Below are 20,619 nucleotides of genomic sequence, written 5' to 3'. Positions count from 1 at the left end.
TCAAACTCCTGACCTCAAGTGATCCTCCCACCTCGGCCTCCGAAAGTGCTGGGATTACAGGCATGAGCCACCATGCCAGGCCATGAGATCTGTTTTATAATCAAGAGAAGATGAAAAATTCTTCTTGTGTCAGGATAGTAGGGTAGAATCAGAGTTATTTAGAAAATCACAGCTTGAGACAATGTAAGACAGTTTAAAATAGAGAATTTCTAAGAAAGAAAATGGTGGATTTTTTCTTCCCTCCCATGCCCTAAGCATCGCTTGGGTCTCCCTAGGCTCAAAAGAGCGAGTAAATCTCATGATATTTATATATTGGAAGAAGCCCACAGGCCATGGCTGTCCAAAGCTAGAAGAAGTATTGTAGAATTTGATACTATCCTTGAGCACAAGTATAGTGGGGGAAATCTTGAAACTGGGGCTGACAGATTTTAGTTAATCTTGACAGGCATGTGTAGATATTGACAAATTCTTAAGTTTCAGAGTGACCTCATCCTCCCCCAAAATTTCTTAAACTATGCCTTTGCGAACAAGTATTTCTATTCTAATGATGTCTTCCTGACTAAAATGTTGAATCATTCAAAGGACACAGATCAAAAGAGAGGGAAAAAAAAAATGCCATGTGGGAGGGGCAAAGCTGTATAAAACCAGTCATTACCATGTCTGAACTGTAACAACTCTCAGAGAGGAGCATTGCCCGTCAGACAGCAACTCAGAGACTAACCAGAGAACAACCAGGTACCTCAATGATTTCCATGCCATCTCTATGGGAAATAGGATTTCATGTTTTCTCTTTCCTCATGCTGGTATTAATAGATTGAAAGTTTCGATGTGGGGTGTTTGTAGAGGGAGAGTAAAATTTAAGTGGTGTTTTCTTGTTTAGTTGTTTACTTGAAAATATTTTATTTCAAGATTTGAATTAAATTTATAAGGTTTAATTTTGAATCTCAGAGGCCAACAAATACCTATGTAGCATTAACCAAAACAAAATGTACACTCAGATTGTGATGTCAATTTTATTGAACAGGTTAGAATATATATATTCTCTGCTAGCTACTGTTTTGACACTAAATTTGATGGAAACAACTAGATACATTAAAATATTTTCATTTAAGCAATTGAATGTAATCTCTACATTGTATATAAATAATAGGAAAAGAAGACTTCATTTGCACCTTAAATGAAAAAGCAGGAACTGCAAAAATTAAGTAGCAATTTGGGCTGGATCAATCTAGTACAACAATATGTTTATTGAGTTTAGTTCAATAATGGGTCAATTTAGTGAAAGAGAATAATCAGCCAAAGTAGTTGCAGGGCTGACTGAAGTATGGTTCAGTAAATAACTTAATACCCCATAAAAAGATACTTATTCATTATGAAAGCCATCAACTAGGAGAAATTGCTTTTAATTTTATTGGGGGAAATGTAGCAGTATTTGATGAGATATTCCCTTGAAACTGTTGTTTTCTGTTAGTTCTCATTAATTTTTTTGGTCAATTTCAAAATATTTCCACTATCTAATTGTAAACAAAATTTGTTTTAAATGCCACAGCAAACTCCAATCTAACATCCAGGGCCAATAGGGTGAGAGACAATAATGGCCGTGTGCCTGGTGACCCCTCCCAAATTCTTCCTTCCCTGTGCCAAGTTTCAGTGGTGCATTTGTCAACTTGTGTTGCAGGAACCAACACAAGCACCACCAGGAAGCCCAGCCCTGCATATTATTCCCATTAATTCATCCCAGTAATACTATTAAACCTTAATTAAGAGCACAATATTTGGATATTAATGAGATCATATAAATTACTATAATGTTAAAATTTCACAACAGGTATACCTGTTCCAGGAGGCTGTGGTATTTCACAATACTCCATGACTTCAATTTTGCATTGTTTTGAAAGATTTTCATTCAAACATAAAGTATGGCCTTATCTGAGAGTCAGGAAACACTGCATATGGGTGCCTTCATAGAGTTCTAAAATTATGAAACTCTCAGACCTTATTTGAAAAGTTTGTAGGAAAGCATTAGACTTGGAATCAGAAGTCTGTGATCCAGTCTAGGCTTCTGAAGTGGACCAGCTGTGCAATCTCTATTTTCATATTTTCATTCATATTACAGAAATTACTAAGCCTTACTGGACAGGTAATTATGCAAATTAAAAAGGGAGCTGAAGGAATTTGGTAACTGCCATATAGACATCAAATATTATTTTTACATTAAATGTAATTACACCTTATTTAAAAATATAATTGAAACTATTTTTTTGAAAGAAGTAAACACATCCAGGAAAATTTGATTCTGTTCTTATTAACTTTTTTCTTTATCAAGTTACCTTAAATTCTAACTTAGTATTAACAGAACTTTCTGATAGTTTGTCTTTAGAGTTAAATATTTTTACAATCAAAGTTATTAACTATGTGGATTGTTACAAAGAATCCAGTATGAATTGTTACAAAGAATCATGTATTTAGGTATGGGAGAAGTCTAAATTTACCTTTCTGGCTCTGATCTCTTATTTACATTTTTTACATGGGGATCGAGAAATATTTTATTTATGTTATTAATACTCAATTTGTTTCCAAAAGATGAGATAATTAATTTTAAAAATCTATACAATAAATCTATTTAATTATGAAGACAATTTTAAATTTTAAGAGGAAGAGGAACAAATTTTTGAGCCATCCAATGTAATCTAGTGTCTATGATGAAGCAAGAGGGAAAAAAAAAGTGACTTTTTTTTTCGTAATAAGCCTTCTAGTAGAATTACAGGTTTACTACTTCTTTCTTTTGACTTCCTCTTTCTAGCATTTCTTGCACTACAACTTGCTTAAGCTCTTACACTTCATAGTGAAGCTATGCATCACCGAGTGAAGCAATGTGGAACACTGGAAAGAGTGGGCTTCCTTAGACAGACCTGGGCTTGAATCCCTGCTCCGCTACCTACCAGCTGTGTGACCTTATACAAGTTACTTAATGTTTCTGGGCATCAGGATATAATCTATAAAATAGGGAGAATCACCTCTACCTCATACAGATTCTGTAAAGATTAAATGAGGAGAGGAGGTGAGAGAGTTTTAGGGATATGTTTTATTTAATTTACTATTTTTGTTTTGATAAAGTAGTCTGGTTGTATTCCAGATGAGACATTTTAATACAAATAAATTCCAATCACTTTCTTAAAAAAAAAAAAGAGTTCATGAACCAAGGGTTCACACAAGAAAGAAGTGACCACTGGTCCTTGTTGGAGAGCCTTGCCGTGTGAGACCACAGGTGTAGACAGCCAAGACCAGAGCCAGAGGACATGCTTCCTCCTGGGTACTTCCAGCCCCTCCCCAGTTCTGGGAAGGCACTGTCATAAGAAGGTTTCCTGAGGGATGATCAGTATCAGCATTTTTTGGTATATTTATGTATTTTGATAATTATCGGGTATGTTGCAAGCTATGATGAAAGCAAAACATACAGCTGGAAAGACAATCATCGGTCAGGACCAAAAAACACACACACCTTGGGTGTGAGCGTGCATTCAGTTGCCCGCAGAGCCTGAGGTCAGGGAAGGTCTCAGATGGTTCATACCTTGGTGTATATATGAGTTTCATAGGCCTGGGATTAAGGATGATCCCTGCAATCTTACCTGGCATTGACTTTCTACCTGGTGGGGTGGCAGAAGAAGGGTGTCTTCTAGTCCTCCCAGCAATGAACTCCCCAGTACAGGAAGCCTTTTTTAGTAAGGCTGTGGTATGTGTGGTGCATGTAGGGAAGGGGTTCTGGGATAGGGGCTGGGTGAAAGTCCAAACCTTCAAACAATGAGTCAAAGTCACTTTAGAAGCAGGAAAGTAGAAAGAAGATTGACCGTCTTACCAGGTGCAACAAGGTATGTATGCAGGTGGCATACATTTCAATATGTGTATATCTTACTGTGTGGCAGTGTGTGTGGTGTGGATGTGTGCATTGTGCTTGTGGGGGCAGCATAGAAGTTGAGAGCAAGATCCTAGGGTCTGCCTATCTGGCTTCAATTCCTACTCCTGTCCCTATATATTGTCATTGTTATTCTATGGAATGCCACAAGGTGTCACTGCTCATCGTACAAAACACTTCATGTATCTCAGGATTGGCTATGTAATTTACAGGGTCTGGTGCACAATGAAAATGTGGACCTTTTGTTTAAAATTATCAAGAATTTCAAGATGGCAGTAGGAGGGCATTTGGCTAAACAAGGGGCTTTTTACGGCTGCACAGGTGGTATGTCCATGAAGCTGTCCCTGCCCTGCCTCATGTTGTTCCATGAGGAAGAACAGACAGGGAATCTGTCCCTACACAGAGTGCAGCCTGTCCTACTGTGCTGACCTCACCCAAAATGTTACCTTATGTTTCAGAGCTGTTTTTTTCTTCCTGTCTTTGCTTCTAGATTGAAACAATGGAGGACCTTTGTGTGGCAAACACACTCTTTGCCCTCAATTTATTCAAGCATCTGGCAAAAGCAAGCCCCACCCAGAACCTCTTCCTCTCCCCATGGAGCATCTCGTCCACCATGGCCATGGCCTACATGGGCTCCAGGGGCAGCACCGAAGACCAGATGGCCAAGGTGAGTTCGAGCTGAAGCTCCACATTTAGGCCGAGTGGTTCCTGAATGGAATTGGAGAACTGCTCTTGTTTTATGCTAAAGACATTTTGACTCAGGAGGTCAGCAATCATCACAGGTAATGAAGCACTGATCCTTACAACACAAATTCCTTAGATTCAAATCTATAAGACAGCCAAGCCCCCAGATCCCTCAACTGTAGCTGTTGAAGGCATACGGGAGTTGAATAGCCTGCAAGGCTGGAAACAGTTATGAGTGACCACATCTTATATTTTAATAATATAATATTCTTATTTTTCAAAGTTAGTGTTTTGTACCCATTATCTCATTCAGTTTTAAGACAGATCTCACTTTACAGATGAGAGCCCTGGTGGTGTCAGTGAAGCCCCCACTGTCTCCTAACCCCTAGCCTGGGCTCCTTCCAATTACTCTGCCACTGTGGTGTTTGTTCCCTATTCCTATGAAGAATTCCTCCTAATAATGTTAGAAGAGTATCACAAAGGGGAAAAAAAAAAAACATACCAGGGTGGTGCTCACTATACCCACAGGATGCATGGATAGTGTTGTAGCTGCAGAAGGTCATGCCTGTGAGGTCACGGTAGCAGAATGAGACCTGGCATTATGCATGGCCAGCCCTGAAAACCAAGGTGAATGGGATGCACGACATCATTATGAGGGATTTCTGCAAGGCCACTGCCTGCCTTCCTTGGTGAATGGACACGGACTCAGTCAGGAAACTCTTTCCACTGAGTCTGGGCCCTTGAAATTATGCTGGACTACTTCAATTATACACTGCAATCGTCACTGCAATAGACACTCAGCACATACAAAATTCTTGTGATCATGTTATTTCCCAGGTTAGTGACCTCGATGTGACCGTGATATCATTAACATTCCTTTGCATTCACACACACAAACATTAACATTAAATGTTTTAAGGACAAGCACGCATTGTGCATGCAGTCACACCAAGATGCCACCGGCTGGTTTCCAGTTTCCCACGAGAATGTACCTGAGTGTAAATACATTCTTTCCATGCACATGGTGACCTATGTAAGGTGGGCCTCATTTGAAGTTTGAAGTTTCACAGAGAGAGCATTGGCCAATCTTGCTGCAGGAAGACAAGGGATGGGTGAATCAATCTCTGTGTTTGTGACAGCTTAAACGTCGAGACTTACAACAAAACTCAATTGCTCAACTCCCTGACACAAGTAGTCTTTTGCAATATTCTTTCCCCATTATTTTTTATTTTTTGCCTTGAAAGAATAAAGATAGTAAATTGGCACAAAAACTTTAGAAACATCAGGTCTTAGGTTTTTTTCTTTTTTCCTTTTTTTTTTTGAGACGGAGTTGCCCTGTCGCCCAGGCTGGAGTGCAGTGGCACGATCTTGGCTCACTGCAACCTCCGCCTCCCGGGTTCAAGCCACTCTCCTGCCTCAGCCTCCCGAGTAGCTGGGATTACAGGCACCTGCCACGATGCCTGTCTAATTTTTGTATTAGTAGAGACGGGGTTTCACCATCTTGGCCAGGCTGGTCTCAAACTCCTGACCTTGTGATCCACCTGCCTCGGCCTCCCAAAGTGCTGGGATTACAGGTGTGAGCCACCGCACCTGGCCTAGGTTTTTTTTTTTTTTTTAAATGTAAAGGAATCAGTAGCAATATATTTTGGGAGCAAATGCTAAATGAAGTGCTCTGGGTTGTTAAAGTAAAGATCTTGATTTTGGTACTAGAGGAAAATAAAACGATCGCTCTGGACACAAGACAGCTTTTCTGTATCTAAGAAGTGCTTTAAGCCTTTGGGACTGTGCGAGGATTCTATATAGTCTTTTTTTTGAGACTCTATATATATAGTCTTTTTATAACTCTGTTGCATGTGTAGATTTTGAAATTCAAATGTTAATATGATTGCTTCCCAATTAAAAAGAAAAAGACATTTATTGGCTTGGAGAAAGAAGCACAGACTTTGGGGACAGACGTATCTGTGTTTGAGTCATGGCTTTGTTCCTTACTACGTGTGTGTGAGGACATCGAAACCATTTGCATCTCGGTTTTCTCATCTACAAAATGGGAATAAAAATGTGTAGCATGCAAGACAGTTGTGAAGATTAGAGATACTATGTAAGGCACTTAGCAGCAGTCGCTGTAATAACAACCAATACTTATTAGTGCCTTAGCCAGGCATCTTTCTAAGAACTTCTTATAAATTTACTCATATAAGACAAAATATTATGAAGTAGGTATGATGATTACCATACTCATTTTACAGATGAGGGAATCGGGGCAAGAAGAGGCCACACAGTTGAGAATTGCTGTAGCTGTTAGAAGTGGTACATTTGTAGTGAAAGAAAAGAATACATAAAAAGGAATAAGCTCCTGGATGGCATAGGTCTGTGGGAATTAGGGTACAAGCTCTTTTCCTTATAGTGAGACAACAGACCCATCTAGGCCAAACTGCCTCACTATTTTCTCCGTGGCCTTCGCATGGACTAGGGGCAGCTCACAGTCCCACTTTTGCAGGGACATCTTCCTGAGTGACTTTAACACTGATTCAGGAAGCCTTTAGTGCTAGCCCAAAGAACCCTGATTTAAGGGTCAATTTCCTTGGAAGAGAGGAAAACCAGCCAAGCTGTTGTAGGAAATATTCTTCTTTTATGTGAGGGCGGAGTTGCACCACTTGTTTTCAGAGAGTACTAGGCGGGAGTTACGATGTATGACTCAAAGAGCAGAAAAAGACCTCACAAACCCTATCACCTCTCCTTCTAGCCCAGAAATTCACCAACTTGCTGGACAAGGCTGCCTTAATTAACTTCATTAGCAGTACCCCAACCATCAAGCCACTTACCAGATCAGCTTCTCCTCAGAGACCCCATAGGGAGGTGCTGCAGGACCAAGGGTTCCCAAGGAGGTTGGATGGGGTGGGTGGCTGGGAGGCAGGGCCAGCTTGCAGGTATTAAGACTGGCAGATCAAGGCAGGCAGGCAGCAGTGTTGTGGGAAGGGGATCTGAGGAAGCTTCAGAGGGGACAGTCCTTGCTGCCGGCTTCCCCGTGTCAGCCGAAACTGCCTACTTACCATACAAAGAGATTCACGGTGTCATCAGACCAACTTGTCCCTCACATGGACATTAATTTGTCTGTGTATGAATATGGTATGTGTAAATATTCTAGGTGAACCCCGTTAATGCTGCATGACCTGTTTTATGCCTTAGCTGACTCTGGCTTATAGTTTTTGACAGATTGAAAGCATTTTGTGTATAAGGCCACTGAAAAGAGAGAGACACACAAGGTTCTGAGTTAATCTTGTGACTTTCTTCAAAATACTGGCATTTTTTTTTCAAGGCCATTTATTGGTTGGATATAATTTAGATAAGTTGGGGAAGAGGTTTTAAATCATTTCATAATAACAATTTGTTTTCCAAAATGGCCAGGATATAAATTAATCTAAAACACCTCATGCTGTTTTCTATAAGGGAAATTTAGGTTGGCTGATACTTTTATATTACACAGAAAGAGTATTGAGTATCTATGCTTGTTCCCCGTGTATAAGGGCAGAGAAAAGATCTAGGACCATTTTAGAGCCACCTGATGGCCATCCGTTTTAAAAGTTCAGTAAATCCGGGGGCAAGTGTAACCATTTTCTCTAATTCTGATTGCAGGTGCTTCAGTTTAATGAAGTGGGAGCCAATGCAGTTACCCCCATGACTCCAGAGAACTTTACCAGCTGTGGGTTCATGCAGCAGATCCAGAAGGGTACTTATCCTGATGCGATTTTGCAGGTATCTGACTTATTGGTCCATATTTCTTTTGTAGTTTATTTTTGCAATCTTCCTGTCTTAAAGCCACAGCGTTAGACTGGGAAGGAAGCGAATATACCCTCCCCCATTCACAGAAAGAAAACTAAGACTCAGAGTCATTAAGAAAAACATGTCCTAAGGTGATACCCATAACGAGAGACGAGCCAGGGCAGAATCCAGACTTCATGAGTTTTAGGCCAAGCCTGTTTATTTCTAAATTCTCTCACGCCTCTCTGTCATTGGTGAGGTATGTGTAATTTATTATAAATCCACAGTAGAGACTCCTAGAATACACCTGTATGGATAAGGATTTCCAGAGGAGAGAGGGTAGGGACTGACAATCGATTGAGAAATGGCGAAAGGCCGGGCCCAATGATTGCATGAGAAATCACTGACCTTCAGGTATCTTTCCTTCTATCTATCTAATCTATCATCTGTCATTGATCTCTCTCATCTATCTTACCTATCATACATCTATCAATCCTATCTATCTATGTATCTGTTTTATCTATCATCTATTTATCATCTATCTTCTCTGTCATCTATATTATCTATTAATCAATCTGCTATCTCAGGGAGTAATACCTTTCCTCAATACTCCATTTCCTTAAATGTCAGCTATCCAGTTACATTATAAAACCTGAGTATAGACTGCTCCTGTTGGTAACCAACTTCCACAGTCATGCTTATGAGGTAGATTATGAAGAGGTATCTCCCAAAGCTCTCTTCCTGGTCACTCTGACGCTCCTTCTACCCATTGCCCAGGGAATGATGGGCTAGAGCAGGTGGACAGGACCCTGATCATGTGGAGATTCCACCAGGTGTTCTGCAGTACCTGGGCAGTCCATCAGGAGGGCTCTGTGCCCTGCCCTAGGACAGGCTGCTGCTGTGACCAAGCCCTGTGTCTGACATGGTGCTTACAAACTTCAGGTTGAGGACTGAAATAACCACTCACTGTTGTGGTTTTCTAAAACCCATGTTTTCCACTGCATAGTTTGCCCCATAAAATAGGTATCTAGAGAAGCTATATGAGCTTTGTAAGATCATTACTAAGGCAACATTTCTTCCCCGCCAGCTTTACTGAGGTATAATGGACAAATAAAAATTGTACATGTTCAAGATGTACAGTGTGATGACTTGCTATACCTATACATTGTGAAATGATTACAGTCAAATTAATGAACACATCCATCACTACAATTACCTACTATTTGTATGTATGTGTGTATGTATAGTGAGGACACTTAAAAAATATATTCTTCACAAATTTCAAGTAAACAGTTTTATTAACTATAACTATTAATGAACACCATCTTATTAACTATAGTCATTATACTGTCCATTAGATCCCCAGAACTTATCCATCTTATAAATACAACAAAAATTCCTTAGAGACCTTGAAGTTTAGGAAACTGAAAAGGGGCCTTTCTTCTAGGCTGTTGGTCACCCCCTGGTTAAATCCAATCCATAGACGCAGCAAAATTTGAAAGAAATTAAAATTCACCCTATTAGTTTTAATGTACCACATCCTTATCGAAATAATTTTCTCAAAGATTCCTCTAAAGTACCAAAAATAAAGTATGTATTAATATAGCATTTCATGATTGTATTCAAAAACTATTATCATGGCTTAAGAACTATCTTGTTTAGTAGTCCTGTGTTATATAGAGAGAATTCCTTCTTTCTGTTCAAGGCACAAGCTGCAGATAAAATCCATTCATCCTTCCGCTCTCTCAGCTCTGCAATCAATGCATCCACAGGGGATTATTTATTGGAAAGTGTCAATAAGCTGTTTGGTGAGAAGTCTGCGAGCTTCAGGGAAGTAAGTGAAACCTGTAATTGAAATGGCTGGATCCCAAACAAGTAATGAAGTAACTTTCAAAGCAATTCTCTGCAATTCTACAGTTCATAAAAGCAGAGTTGAAATTCCACACCAGCTCCCTAGGGCTGGCCTTGCATAACAGCTGCCCTTCCTGTACCCTCTGGGGCTTCTTCCTCTTCCTCTTCCCGTTGCAAATGTCCCAATCGCAGAGTCATAAATCAGGAAAACAAATGCAACTGTTTTCCAGAGACACTATCCCCCAAATCAAACCTCTTTCCTTTTATTCTGTCTCTATAATGCAAAGAGTGCAAGAGGGTGGATAGAGTTGGGGCGGGAGTGTGGACAAGTGGGTCTGCACTCTTTCCCCCTTCAGCACCTGCCTTCCATAGCCAACCTCCACTCCTACCCTACCCCAGTCTCCTAATCTCAATAGGAAGAACGTAATTCACAATTACGCCATGGCTTGTTTGGTATGTATTTTATGTAACCATCATTTTCTTGCTTTAAAAGGAATATATTCGACTCTGTCAGAAATATTACTCCTCAGAACCCCAGGCAGTAGACTTCCTAGAATGTGCAGAAGAAGCCAGAAAAAAGATTAATTCCTGGGTCAAGACTCAAACCAAAGGTAAAACCAAGAAAATATTTTCTTTTCTTCTTTCCAGTTAGAAAACTGGAAGAAAGATCAATCTTTTTCCATCCATGAACTTAGCCCTCACTCCTTTACAATTTGTCCAACTTACTTACTTTGGTGGATGCAACTTTATTCTTGATTAGCTCAGTGGTGTTTTAACTGAGAAGAAATAATTGAGGCCTACTAATAGAAGACATATGGTTAGTACTTAAATATTTGATTTTGGATATTGCTTTAGGATAGAATACAAAAGGAGGCAGAAGCTTTCAAAATAGGAAATACCAGCACTGAAATAATTGTGAGTCTGTGCCCACTGTGGACAAAAAGAAAACAAGGCTTGACCTTGAGCTTAGTAAATGGTGTGAGCTATAAAGAATACAGGCAGTGGAGGAGGGAAGAATCATAAAATTATTTTCACTCTTTCTTCTCTTTCACCATTCAAAGCCAATCCATTGTCAAGATTTTTTGGTCTCTGCTTCATCCCTCCTTGATTACCTAAGTCGTGTCTACCATTTTAACTCATGCTCTTAATTCTTTCACAGGCTCCAGCCTCCCTTTGTATATTTTACAATAAATAAATTATTTAATTGAATCACTTATTCATTGTAATTTAGTTCATTAAATCATTTATTCATTAAATTCATTCATTCGTTAAGTTCAATTAAGTTCATTCACTTAGTCAACAAATATTTATCCACCACACACCATGTGCCAGAAACTATACATGGAGATAAAGATAAAAATGATAAATCCTGCCACCATAGAGCTTATAGAGGAGGCATTCAGTCATGTTGGCAATTGCTATAGAGTAGTAGTCAGCGCTTTTATTGAGAAGTACAGGCGCTATGTGGGCGTACACACGAAAGGCATCTGACTGGATTTAAAAATGTTTAAATTGTAATTGGGAAGACAGGCTGGAGCCGGCCAGGTGGAGGGCGCATGCCTGGGGTGAGGTTTCCAGACAGAGTGCACAGAACACGCAAAGGTCTAGAGGTAAACCTAAGGAGAAGAATAGAGTCTGGTCTGACTGGAGTGTGGGGGGCCAACGGAAGGAGGTGAAATTAAAGAGGTGATGCAACACACTTATTATGCTATTCCCACACTAAAAACTGTCAGTGACCTCCTACTGTCCTCAGGAGAAGGTCTCATTCTTTACCTTGACTTTCGAGTTCTCAGTAATCCAATTGACTGTGTTTGGCTACCACTGGCCCCTGGAGCTCCCATGAACACTCATTGCTGCCTTTAGACTTTGTTTCTGAGGATGCCTCAACTACAGGATTTAAGTTGCAGTTTAAATTGCAGCCAAAGTCTTACTCTTTCCTGGAAGTGTCTCCCAATCATTTCCTGATCTTTTCTTTTTCTCGTCTCCTCATTGGCTTTTTCAGCTTCACAAGTCATGTTAATGTTAGCCATATATGGCCTTAAACAATTATGGAACTGATTTTTGCTAGTTTGCTTTGCTTTTCCTCTCAGGCTCTAATTATTTTTGGGTAGGGCCAGTATGTCACACTTGTCCTGTGTCCCCACAAAAATTTACACAGTTTTTTGCTGACAGTGACAATCCTTCATTCTTCTGAATTTCCAAGTAGAGTTGTAGGCCTTAAGTAAACAATTGCTGAATAATAACATATAAATGTATTTCTAAGAAATAGAGATGATTATGAATTCAGAATTGCGTATTTCATTCATTTATGATCTGTTAGGATTGGAAATATCCTAAGAGAGCTCCTATCCATCTGACCAATTTGTGGTTGGAGCACCATGTTCCCAGGGGATTAGCCGGCCCCCCTAAGATCCCACTGGTAGTGGTAAAGCCAGGGTTGCTTCTTCTTCTGATCCTTAGTCTAACTCCAGAATTCCTCAACTGGATATTTAAAAATTTTAATAACTTATTTTTTTAAGGATTTTCATTTAACTCTGATGTTTAAGACATTGTTTCAAGAAATAGTTTGGTGTCTTGCTTTATTAGTTACCACAATGGAAAATGCACATAAACTAAGTTCTATGGGATTTCAACAAAATATATTTATTTGTTTATCTGAAAATAATTGATTTCCTTTTAGTTCTTGATTTTCAGTGTGGATTTGTGAAATACTGTTCTAAAATATTGACAGACCACTGACAGAAAGGAAGCAGAGAAAGATGATTTAAAGCAATAAAAGTTCAAGTAAAAATGGAGAGCAAAATTAAAGAGACACATGGAAGTTTTGCTTTCTTTAAACAACGTCATGAATTGTTTTTCTCTTTAGGCATTGTGCTAAATGGCTGTAAGTCAATCAGTTATTTTGCCAAAATGCCAAGCAGCTATTTTGGCAGATAGTTTTACCAGCTTTTGTAAGAATTGGAGAGAATTGTCTGTTTCATCATGTTATGATCAAATACTAGTTTTATCATATATATCACAACATTACTATACCCCAATACTAACCAAAAATTTTAATAGCTTGGGAAATATATTGAATGTATATATTAAATGAATACATTGAAGATGAAACTGATGCAAGGCAGGCAAGCTCCAAAGTGGGGCTCAGCCTTCAAGGGTTCTTGGCTTCACCCAGGAAAGTATTCAAGGGTGAGCTGGAGGTAGGGTAGAAGAAAACAGCTTTATTGAAGTGGCAGTGTTACAGCTCCATGATTCCTCCTGCAGAGCAGGGCTACCCAGGCACTGTGCTGAGAGGCACAGCTCAGGGCAGTTTTGGGGTCATATTTATACCTACTTTTAATTACATGTAGATTAAGGGGCAGTTTATGCAGAAATTTCTAGGGAAGGGAGAGTAACTTTTGGGCCATCAGGTCATTACCACGGAAAGAGATGGTAACTCCAAGGTGTTGCCATTACAATGCTAAACTGACATGGTACACTGCTTCCACCCTGTCCCTGGTCCCTGTTTTAGCTAGCCCTCAATTTGGCCTGGTATCTAAACCCTGCCTCCAGAGTCAGGTCCCACCTCCTACTTCAAAACCACATTGACCTATTAATCTGTTAAAAGCCTTGTATTTGTTAGTAGTTTTGATTGTGGAGGCAGAATTTTTACAAGCTTACCAGCACTGTAACGTTGGGAAGACTGCTAACCTAGTGGTGTCATTTTGCATAAAATGACACTAATAAAACCCACCTAATAAGTAGCAAAATAATGTATTTTGATGCTTGGAATACTGCAGAGCAAGTACTAACTATAAACAGACTGCTTCTTAAACCAATTTCATTTTTTTTAAATGACCACACTCAGTTGTCATTGTTTCTGTCAATCTTCTCGGACTTACTCCTTCACTCCCTTCTCTGTATGATCATAGTACTCAATATATTATTTAGCTCAATTACAGAAGTTATCACACAGGGTTTCACAACTGATTTTGAATGTCTCTCCCAGTGTTCTAGGCTCATCCAGGATAATTCTTCCTTTCTCATCTCTTATATCTGCACTACTTTTAATTTAGGTCTAGCATATTTTTAAAAAAATGTTTTTGAATAAATGACTAAGTCAGATCCTCAGACTGTCTAGACCAGATCTAGCAGTATATGATATATTTTGGAAAGGCACTATTATATTCCCTAAGAGCCTGTCTTTCACTTCCTTCTGATTTGAGTAACTTTCAACTGCAAAGCTTTGAGAAAACAATATAAAAGGAAGTGAAAATCTCCATTCCAAATTTGATAGGAGGTCTAAATTTTAAATGCATTATTTCTTCATTTTTTTCTTGGATTTTGCAAGCTTTTGAGAAATTTGTTTCAATTTTAATTTTGCTTTAAATAAATCTAAAGAAAAACTTTAGCTTGAAGATTAACATCTCTGCAATTTGACGAATTTAGTTTGATGGCTACTCAGAAGATTCAGTAAGTAATTTCACAGTTCTTGATTATGAAACCTAAATATATGTTATGTTTTCTGTAGGCAAAATCCCAAACTTGTTACCTGAAGGTTCTGTAGATGGGGATACCAGGATGGTCCTGGTGAATGCTGTCTACTTCAAAGGAAAGTGGAAAACTCCATTTGAGAAGAAACTAAATGGGCTTTATCCTTTCCGTGTAAACTCGGTATGAGACAACAAAATACATCTTCCTAGCATATATTTTAGGGCCTTTGACAAGATACAGACAGAAAAATTAGAGACTGCTCATTAGAGACTTGCTAGTTAGAAGTTATGCATGTTGGACAGTTGATTGACTCTTTAAAACAGTATAGGTAGAGGGGAAGACCATGGCTTTTTAATTACACATGCCCAGACTCCAACGTTGGCTCTACCACTTAGTTCAAAGGGCTGTAAATATTGAGACATGGCACAGTTCCTGGCCCATAATAAGAACTAAGCAAGTGTTTTAGAATTATGGTTGTCATTACCATTGTTGTCCATCTTACTAAATAATGGGTATAAAATTGAACAAGCTAATAACATCAGAGTACCCACTGTAAGGATGTACAAATAATGTATTTTGTTGATTTAAAAAAATCACATTTATCCAACACTAAATTAGAACTCATCCTCCTTTATGTCGAATTGTAAATCTCTTGATATCTTATAATCGACTTCCATATTTTACCTTTTAACAATATTAGACTCAGCGCACAGCTGTACAGATGATGTACTTGCGTGAAAAGCTAAACATTGGATATATAGAAGACCTAAAGGCTCAGATTCTAGAACTCCCATATGCTGGAGATGTTAGCATGTTCCTGTTGCTTCCAGATGAAATTGCCGATGTGTCCACTGGCTTGGAGCTGGTAAGACATTCAGATATTTAAGTTTCTGGGACTAAACCTACCTTTTGTGAGATGAATATATACTCCTTACAAATGGTGTGGTAATTTCTTATGGAAATATATGAAACAGTTGATAGTAAATATGGCATGCCTCTACATTTCATTCAAAGCCTTAACTATGTCATACGTGTTACCTTCTTGTAAAAATCTGACCAATCTGTTAACTTTCTATATCACCCTCTCACAATATAGTAAAGTCATTGATTTTTAATATTAGACTTAAAGTTGTTTTCTTTCTTTTCTAATACTTGCTGTATTTTCTTTTGTTTGTTTTGTTTTGTTTTGCTTTGCAGCTGGAAAGTGAAATAACCTATGACAAACTCAGCAAGTGGACCAGCAAAGACAAAATGGCTGAAGATGATGTTGAGGTATACATACCCCAGTTCAAATTAGAAGAGCATTATGAACTCAAATCCATTCTGAGAAGCATGGGCATGGAGGATGCCTTCAACAAGGGACAGGCCAATTTCTCAGGGATGTCGGAGAGGAATGACCTGTTTCTTTCTGAAGTGTTCCACCAAGCCATGGTGGATGTGAATGAGGAGGGCACTGAAGCAGCCGCTGGTACAGGAGGTGTTATGACAGGGAGAACAGGTCATGGAGGCCCACAGTTTGTGGCAGATCATCCTTTTCTTTTCCTTATTATGCATAAAATAACCAAGTGCATTTTATTTTTTGGCAGATTTTCCTCACCCTAAAACTAAGCGTGCTGTTTCTGCAAAAGATTTTTGTAGATGAGCTGTGTGCCTCAGAATTGCTATTTCAAATTGCCAAAAATTTAGAGATGTTTTCTACGTATTTCTGTTTTTCTGAACAACTTCTGCTACACAATAAATAAAAACACGGAAATAATTAGACAATTGTCTATTATAACATGACAACCCTATTAATCATTTGGTCTTCTAAAATGGGATCATGCCCATTTAGATTTTCCTTACTATCAGTTTATTTTTATAACATTAACTTTTACTTTGTTATTTATTATTTTATATAATGGTGAGTTTTTAAATTATTGCTCACTGTCTATTTAATGTAGCTAATAAAGCTATAGAAACAGATGATCAGTTAATTTCCTATCTAAAAAATGCCTTTACTTGTTCTCATAATGAAGAATAAGTAGGTATCCCTCCATGCCCTTCTATAATAAATATCTGGAAAAAAAATTAAACAATAGGCAAATATATGTTATGTGCATTTCTAGCAATACATACCACATATATATGTCTGTATCTTATATTCAATTGCAAGTATATAATAAATAAACCTGCTTCCAAACAACAATACATTTGTTGTCATTTCATTAGGTCTGCAGATCATAGACCTTGACTCCTAGGAGTTGAGCATCATGACTCACTTGTGAGAACTCAGAGAAAATAGACAAGATGAAGGAACCAAGGGCATAACCACCTTCATTCAAAAAGACCCAATGTTGAGGGTGAGTGGGATGGGGTTGTATGAAAAATGGGTTAGAGCTGCTTTCTCACAGCAGCAAAGACATAGCAATTCAGAATAGTCTGGGTTAGAGTCCTTTGGGGAAACCACTGTCTAAACATTAAGGACACCAGGATTTGAAAGGGATGCCGGCAAACTCAAACCACACCGAGTATGGCCAAGAGATCTTTATTGGAGAGGTTGAGGTCAGGTCGCGCAGGAGAGAGAGCTGCTGGTGTGCTGGGTTTTATATCCCTTGGGCCTACGTGGGGCAGGCCCAAGGGAAGGCGGGAGATGCTTCTTTCTGATTGGCCCTCCTTTGGCAGGTTCAGACAGTGCCCGGTCAAGGAGGGGAGAAGAACCCGAAACCGGTGCCATTAAGGTACCGCTGTTACCTAACAGGATTAATGACCAAGTCCAGTGGTCCAGACACAGAAGAAGGCCTCAGTCATTAAGCTGAGAGTTGCAAGCAGTGAAGATGGGAGATGGGCTGGGTGCAAGAGCAGGAGGGGAAACATAAGATGGCTCCTTCTAAGGGTGTTTGTTTCTAATAGCAGTGAATGCCTTTGAGTGAGTCAGAGGCAGAGCAGAACATAATTGAAGACCTGAGAAATAAGGCAAATTGTAGGTTGGGGGTCTGAACAACAGAGTCTGGCTGCAGAAGTGTGGCTGGATCCTGGAAATGTACCACACTCCCTTTGATGGCAGGCAGGGATGCTTGATGCACTAGAACACGGTAGCTAAAGAAGTGGCCTCAAGACTTAGACTCTGCCTCCAAATCCCAGTTGTAACACTTACAACTAGCTTCACCACATGCCAACCATAGTGTTTCTTTGTGCTTCAGTTTTCTCTCCGTGAAAACTAAAGAGAAAACTGCTTTTATCATATTGCTATAATGACTAAATGAGTTCATATATATCAAGCAATTAAAAGAATACTTGACATATATAATATTTAATAAATACTAGTGATTACGATCTTTCTTATCTTTGTCAGTAATAAAACTGTCTCACTCTAAGCTGGTCAAACATGAATCACAGAAAATTACTCAGCTAACTTTTTAAGGCTTGAATAATGGTGTATTTCTTCTAATCAGACATTCCTGAAAATTAAGAGTTGCTGTTTCTTGCATTCTTCTACTTACTTTTAATTTCATTTCTCTGTGTGCTTTAATAATTCTGCAAGGTGGTAGGTGGTAACTTTGTGAATTATCATGAGTCTTAAAATATCCATATTTCACTCTCATTATTGAGTTAGAGTATGGATATAGAATTCTGGGTTCCAATTGGTTTTAGCACTTTGAGGGTGTGATTTTATTGTCTTTTTGGTACCCAAAATTGTTGATAGGAAAGTTGATGTTAAGATAATTCTTGCTCCTTATAATTTTCATTTTTTTGTTTTTGATTTTTTTGATATTTTGTTACATGAAGGATATTTTTAAAATTATATTTTAAAAAGCTTATGCTGTTCAGCAGCATATTTTTCTATCTGGAAACTTATATCTCATTTCAGTTCTGGGAAACCTCAGCCATCACTATGGGCTCAATATATCTTCCCAAAATTTATATGTTGAAACTTTAATCCCAAATGTGATGGTACTTGGAGATGGTTCCTTTGGAAGATAATTAGGGTTAGATTAGGTCATGAGGGCAGAATTCATGATGGAATTACTGCCCTTATAAGGAGCTCTAGGCACCAGATCTTTTTCTGTCTGTCATGTGAGGATATAACAAGAAAGAAGTCATCTGTGAATCAGGAAGAGGCCCTCACTAGAACCTGACCATGTGGAAATACCCCTCTCAGATTACCAGTCTCCAGAACCATGAAAAATAAATGTTTGTAGTTTATGCCACACAATCTATGGTATTCTGTTATACCAACCTGAACTGACTAAGACAGGCATTATCTACTCAATTGCTTGGCGCCATTTGATCTGCTCTATTCTTTTAGATTCCTACTAATATAATATTGATGCATCTGATGCTCCTCTCTCTGTTTCCAAATTCTTTGAATACCTAATAAATTCACATGGCCCAAACATCAAATATCATAAAAAAGACTGGAGTGAAAAGTCTTCCTTCTACTCCTGTTGCCTATTCACTTAGTTCCTGTTTCTCTGTCTTTACTAGTAATATATGTGCATATTGCAGTATACACACAGGGTCATAAATAAAAACAACAGACAAACAAAATTGTTCTAATAATACTGTATTATTAACTTAGTATATGATTACCCCTTTCTCTTTCCCAGTGCCCCAACAGGCAACAAAATAACGTACAGCTATGATTTTCCTATTGTAGGCAGTATACCTATACGTAGGGTGATACAGTTTGGATATTTGTCCCTGACCAAATCTCGTGTTGAAATGTAATCCCCAATACTGGAAGTAGGGCTTGGTGGGAGGTATTTGGATCCTAGAGGCTGATCCCTTATGGCTTGGTGCTGTCTTCATGATACTGAGTTCTCATGAGATCTGGTCATTTAAAGGTGTGTGGCAACTCCCCCAACCCTCTCTCTCTCTTGTTCCTGCTTGTATCATATGATATGCCTGCCCCCCCTTTGCCTTCTGCCATGATTATAAGCTTCCTGAGGCCTCCCCAGAAGCTGAGCATTTGCCATCACTATGCTTCCTGTACAGCCTGCAGAATTGTGAGCCAGTTAAACCTCTTTTCTTTACAAATTATCCGGTCTTGGGCATTTCCTTACAGCAATGCAAGAACGGCCTAATACATAGGGGGTTTAATCAAGAAGTGAGGAAGAAATCTGGAGAAGGTTTTGAGGGAAAAAAGGAATAAAACTTAATCTTTGACTTTAGGGAAGATGAAACCATTTGTTGCATAAATCCACAAAATCTACACTGATGCCTTTACTATAACACAAGCAACACAAGCAAGTCTTCATGCTGGGTGGTGTTGCAGCCCAAGTCACTGTGGTGGACTGCTGTCAGTCAAGGTGAGCAGTCCTTCTATCTGGAGGTGCCATATGATGCTTTTGTCTAATAGCAGTCCTGGAGGCATCCTTGGATAATCATATCTGCTCAGTGCAAAGTTGGGCAGGCATCATGGAACTTTCTAGCACATATCTCATTCCCTCGTGAAATCCAGAGTACCACTCTGCTCTGGGTTCCACATCAACATTCAAATATTAAAGTCTGAGCCATCTTGCCAGAAAATAAGTATGCCTCTGTGAAGAGAAAAACAGGAACTACGTGAGAAAAATCTACAAAATACTTTATAAATAGAGAGTCTCCCTCTTTGTCTTAATCCCTCCTGGAGATGTCTTCCTGTTCCAATCCCTCTCCCAATGACCTGCCCCCCCTTCCTCCATACACATGCAAATGAAACAAATGGCCTGTTATTTTTCTTTTGTAATAAATAAGGAGTGAAAAAGCATTCCCCGGGAAAAATAAAAGAGAACCAGAAAATGATGAACTAACATCCGACCCAATAATGGTGTCTAAAATTTTGATCCAAAACCCTTGTCCCTGCTAGTGGGGAAAACAGACATCCCACTCATTCAAGTGATGCTCTGGGTTCTACACCAACGCTCCAAATGAGAACAGAAAATCTTCCGGGGTGCCTTTCACATAGTAACCGAGAGCCA

At 39.0% G+C, this 20,619-nt stretch overlaps 1 protein-coding gene across 2 annotated transcripts; it reads left to right on the top strand.

The window, feature by feature from the left end:
* The first annotated feature begins 667 nt into the window (after nt 1-667).
* On the top strand, nt 668-16,867 carry SERPINB2 (serpin family B member 2). Of its 2 annotated transcripts, XM_003264316.3 has the most exons (9): nt 668-735; nt 2,804-3,061; nt 4,404-4,580; nt 8,231-8,350; nt 10,062-10,190; nt 10,701-10,818; nt 14,718-14,860; nt 15,381-15,545; nt 15,878-16,867. In XM_003264316.3, the coding sequence occupies exons 3-9, from the start codon at nt 4,413-4,415 to the stop codon at nt 16,280-16,282; spliced, it is 1,248 nt and encodes a 415-aa protein (XP_003264364.1). In that variant the 5' UTR covers nt 668-735; nt 2,804-3,061; nt 4,404-4,412; the 3' UTR covers nt 16,283-16,867. The 2 variants fall into 2 exon arrangements, with proteins under 2 accessions (XP_003264364.1, XP_003264363.1); XM_003264315.4 differs by lacking the exon at nt 2,804-3,061 and having other exon boundaries at nt 15,878-16,862.
* The last annotated feature ends 3,752 nt before the right edge of the window (nt 16,868-20,619 follow it).

The sequence above is a fragment of the Nomascus leucogenys genome, chromosome 4, assembly GCF_006542625.1.
Source record: "Nomascus leucogenys isolate Asia chromosome 4, Asia_NLE_v1, whole genome shotgun sequence".
Lineage (NCBI taxonomy): Eukaryota > Metazoa > Chordata > Mammalia > Primates > Hylobatidae > Nomascus > Nomascus leucogenys.
This window is presented reverse-complemented; position numbering and strand designations above follow the sequence as displayed.

Coding starts and splice junctions, on each gene's coding strand:
- SERPINB2 (XM_003264316.3), top strand. CDS start 4,413: ATGGAGGACCTTTGTGTGGCAAACACACTCTTTGCCCTCAATTTATTC. Junction 4,581..8,230: donor CCGAAGACCAGATGGCCAAG/GTGAGTTCGAGC, acceptor TTCTGATTGCAG/GTGCTTCAGTTTAATGAAGT. Junction 10,191..10,700: donor AGTCTGCGAGCTTCAGGGAA/GTAAGTGAAACC, acceptor TTGCTTTAAAAG/GAATATATTCGACTCTGTCA.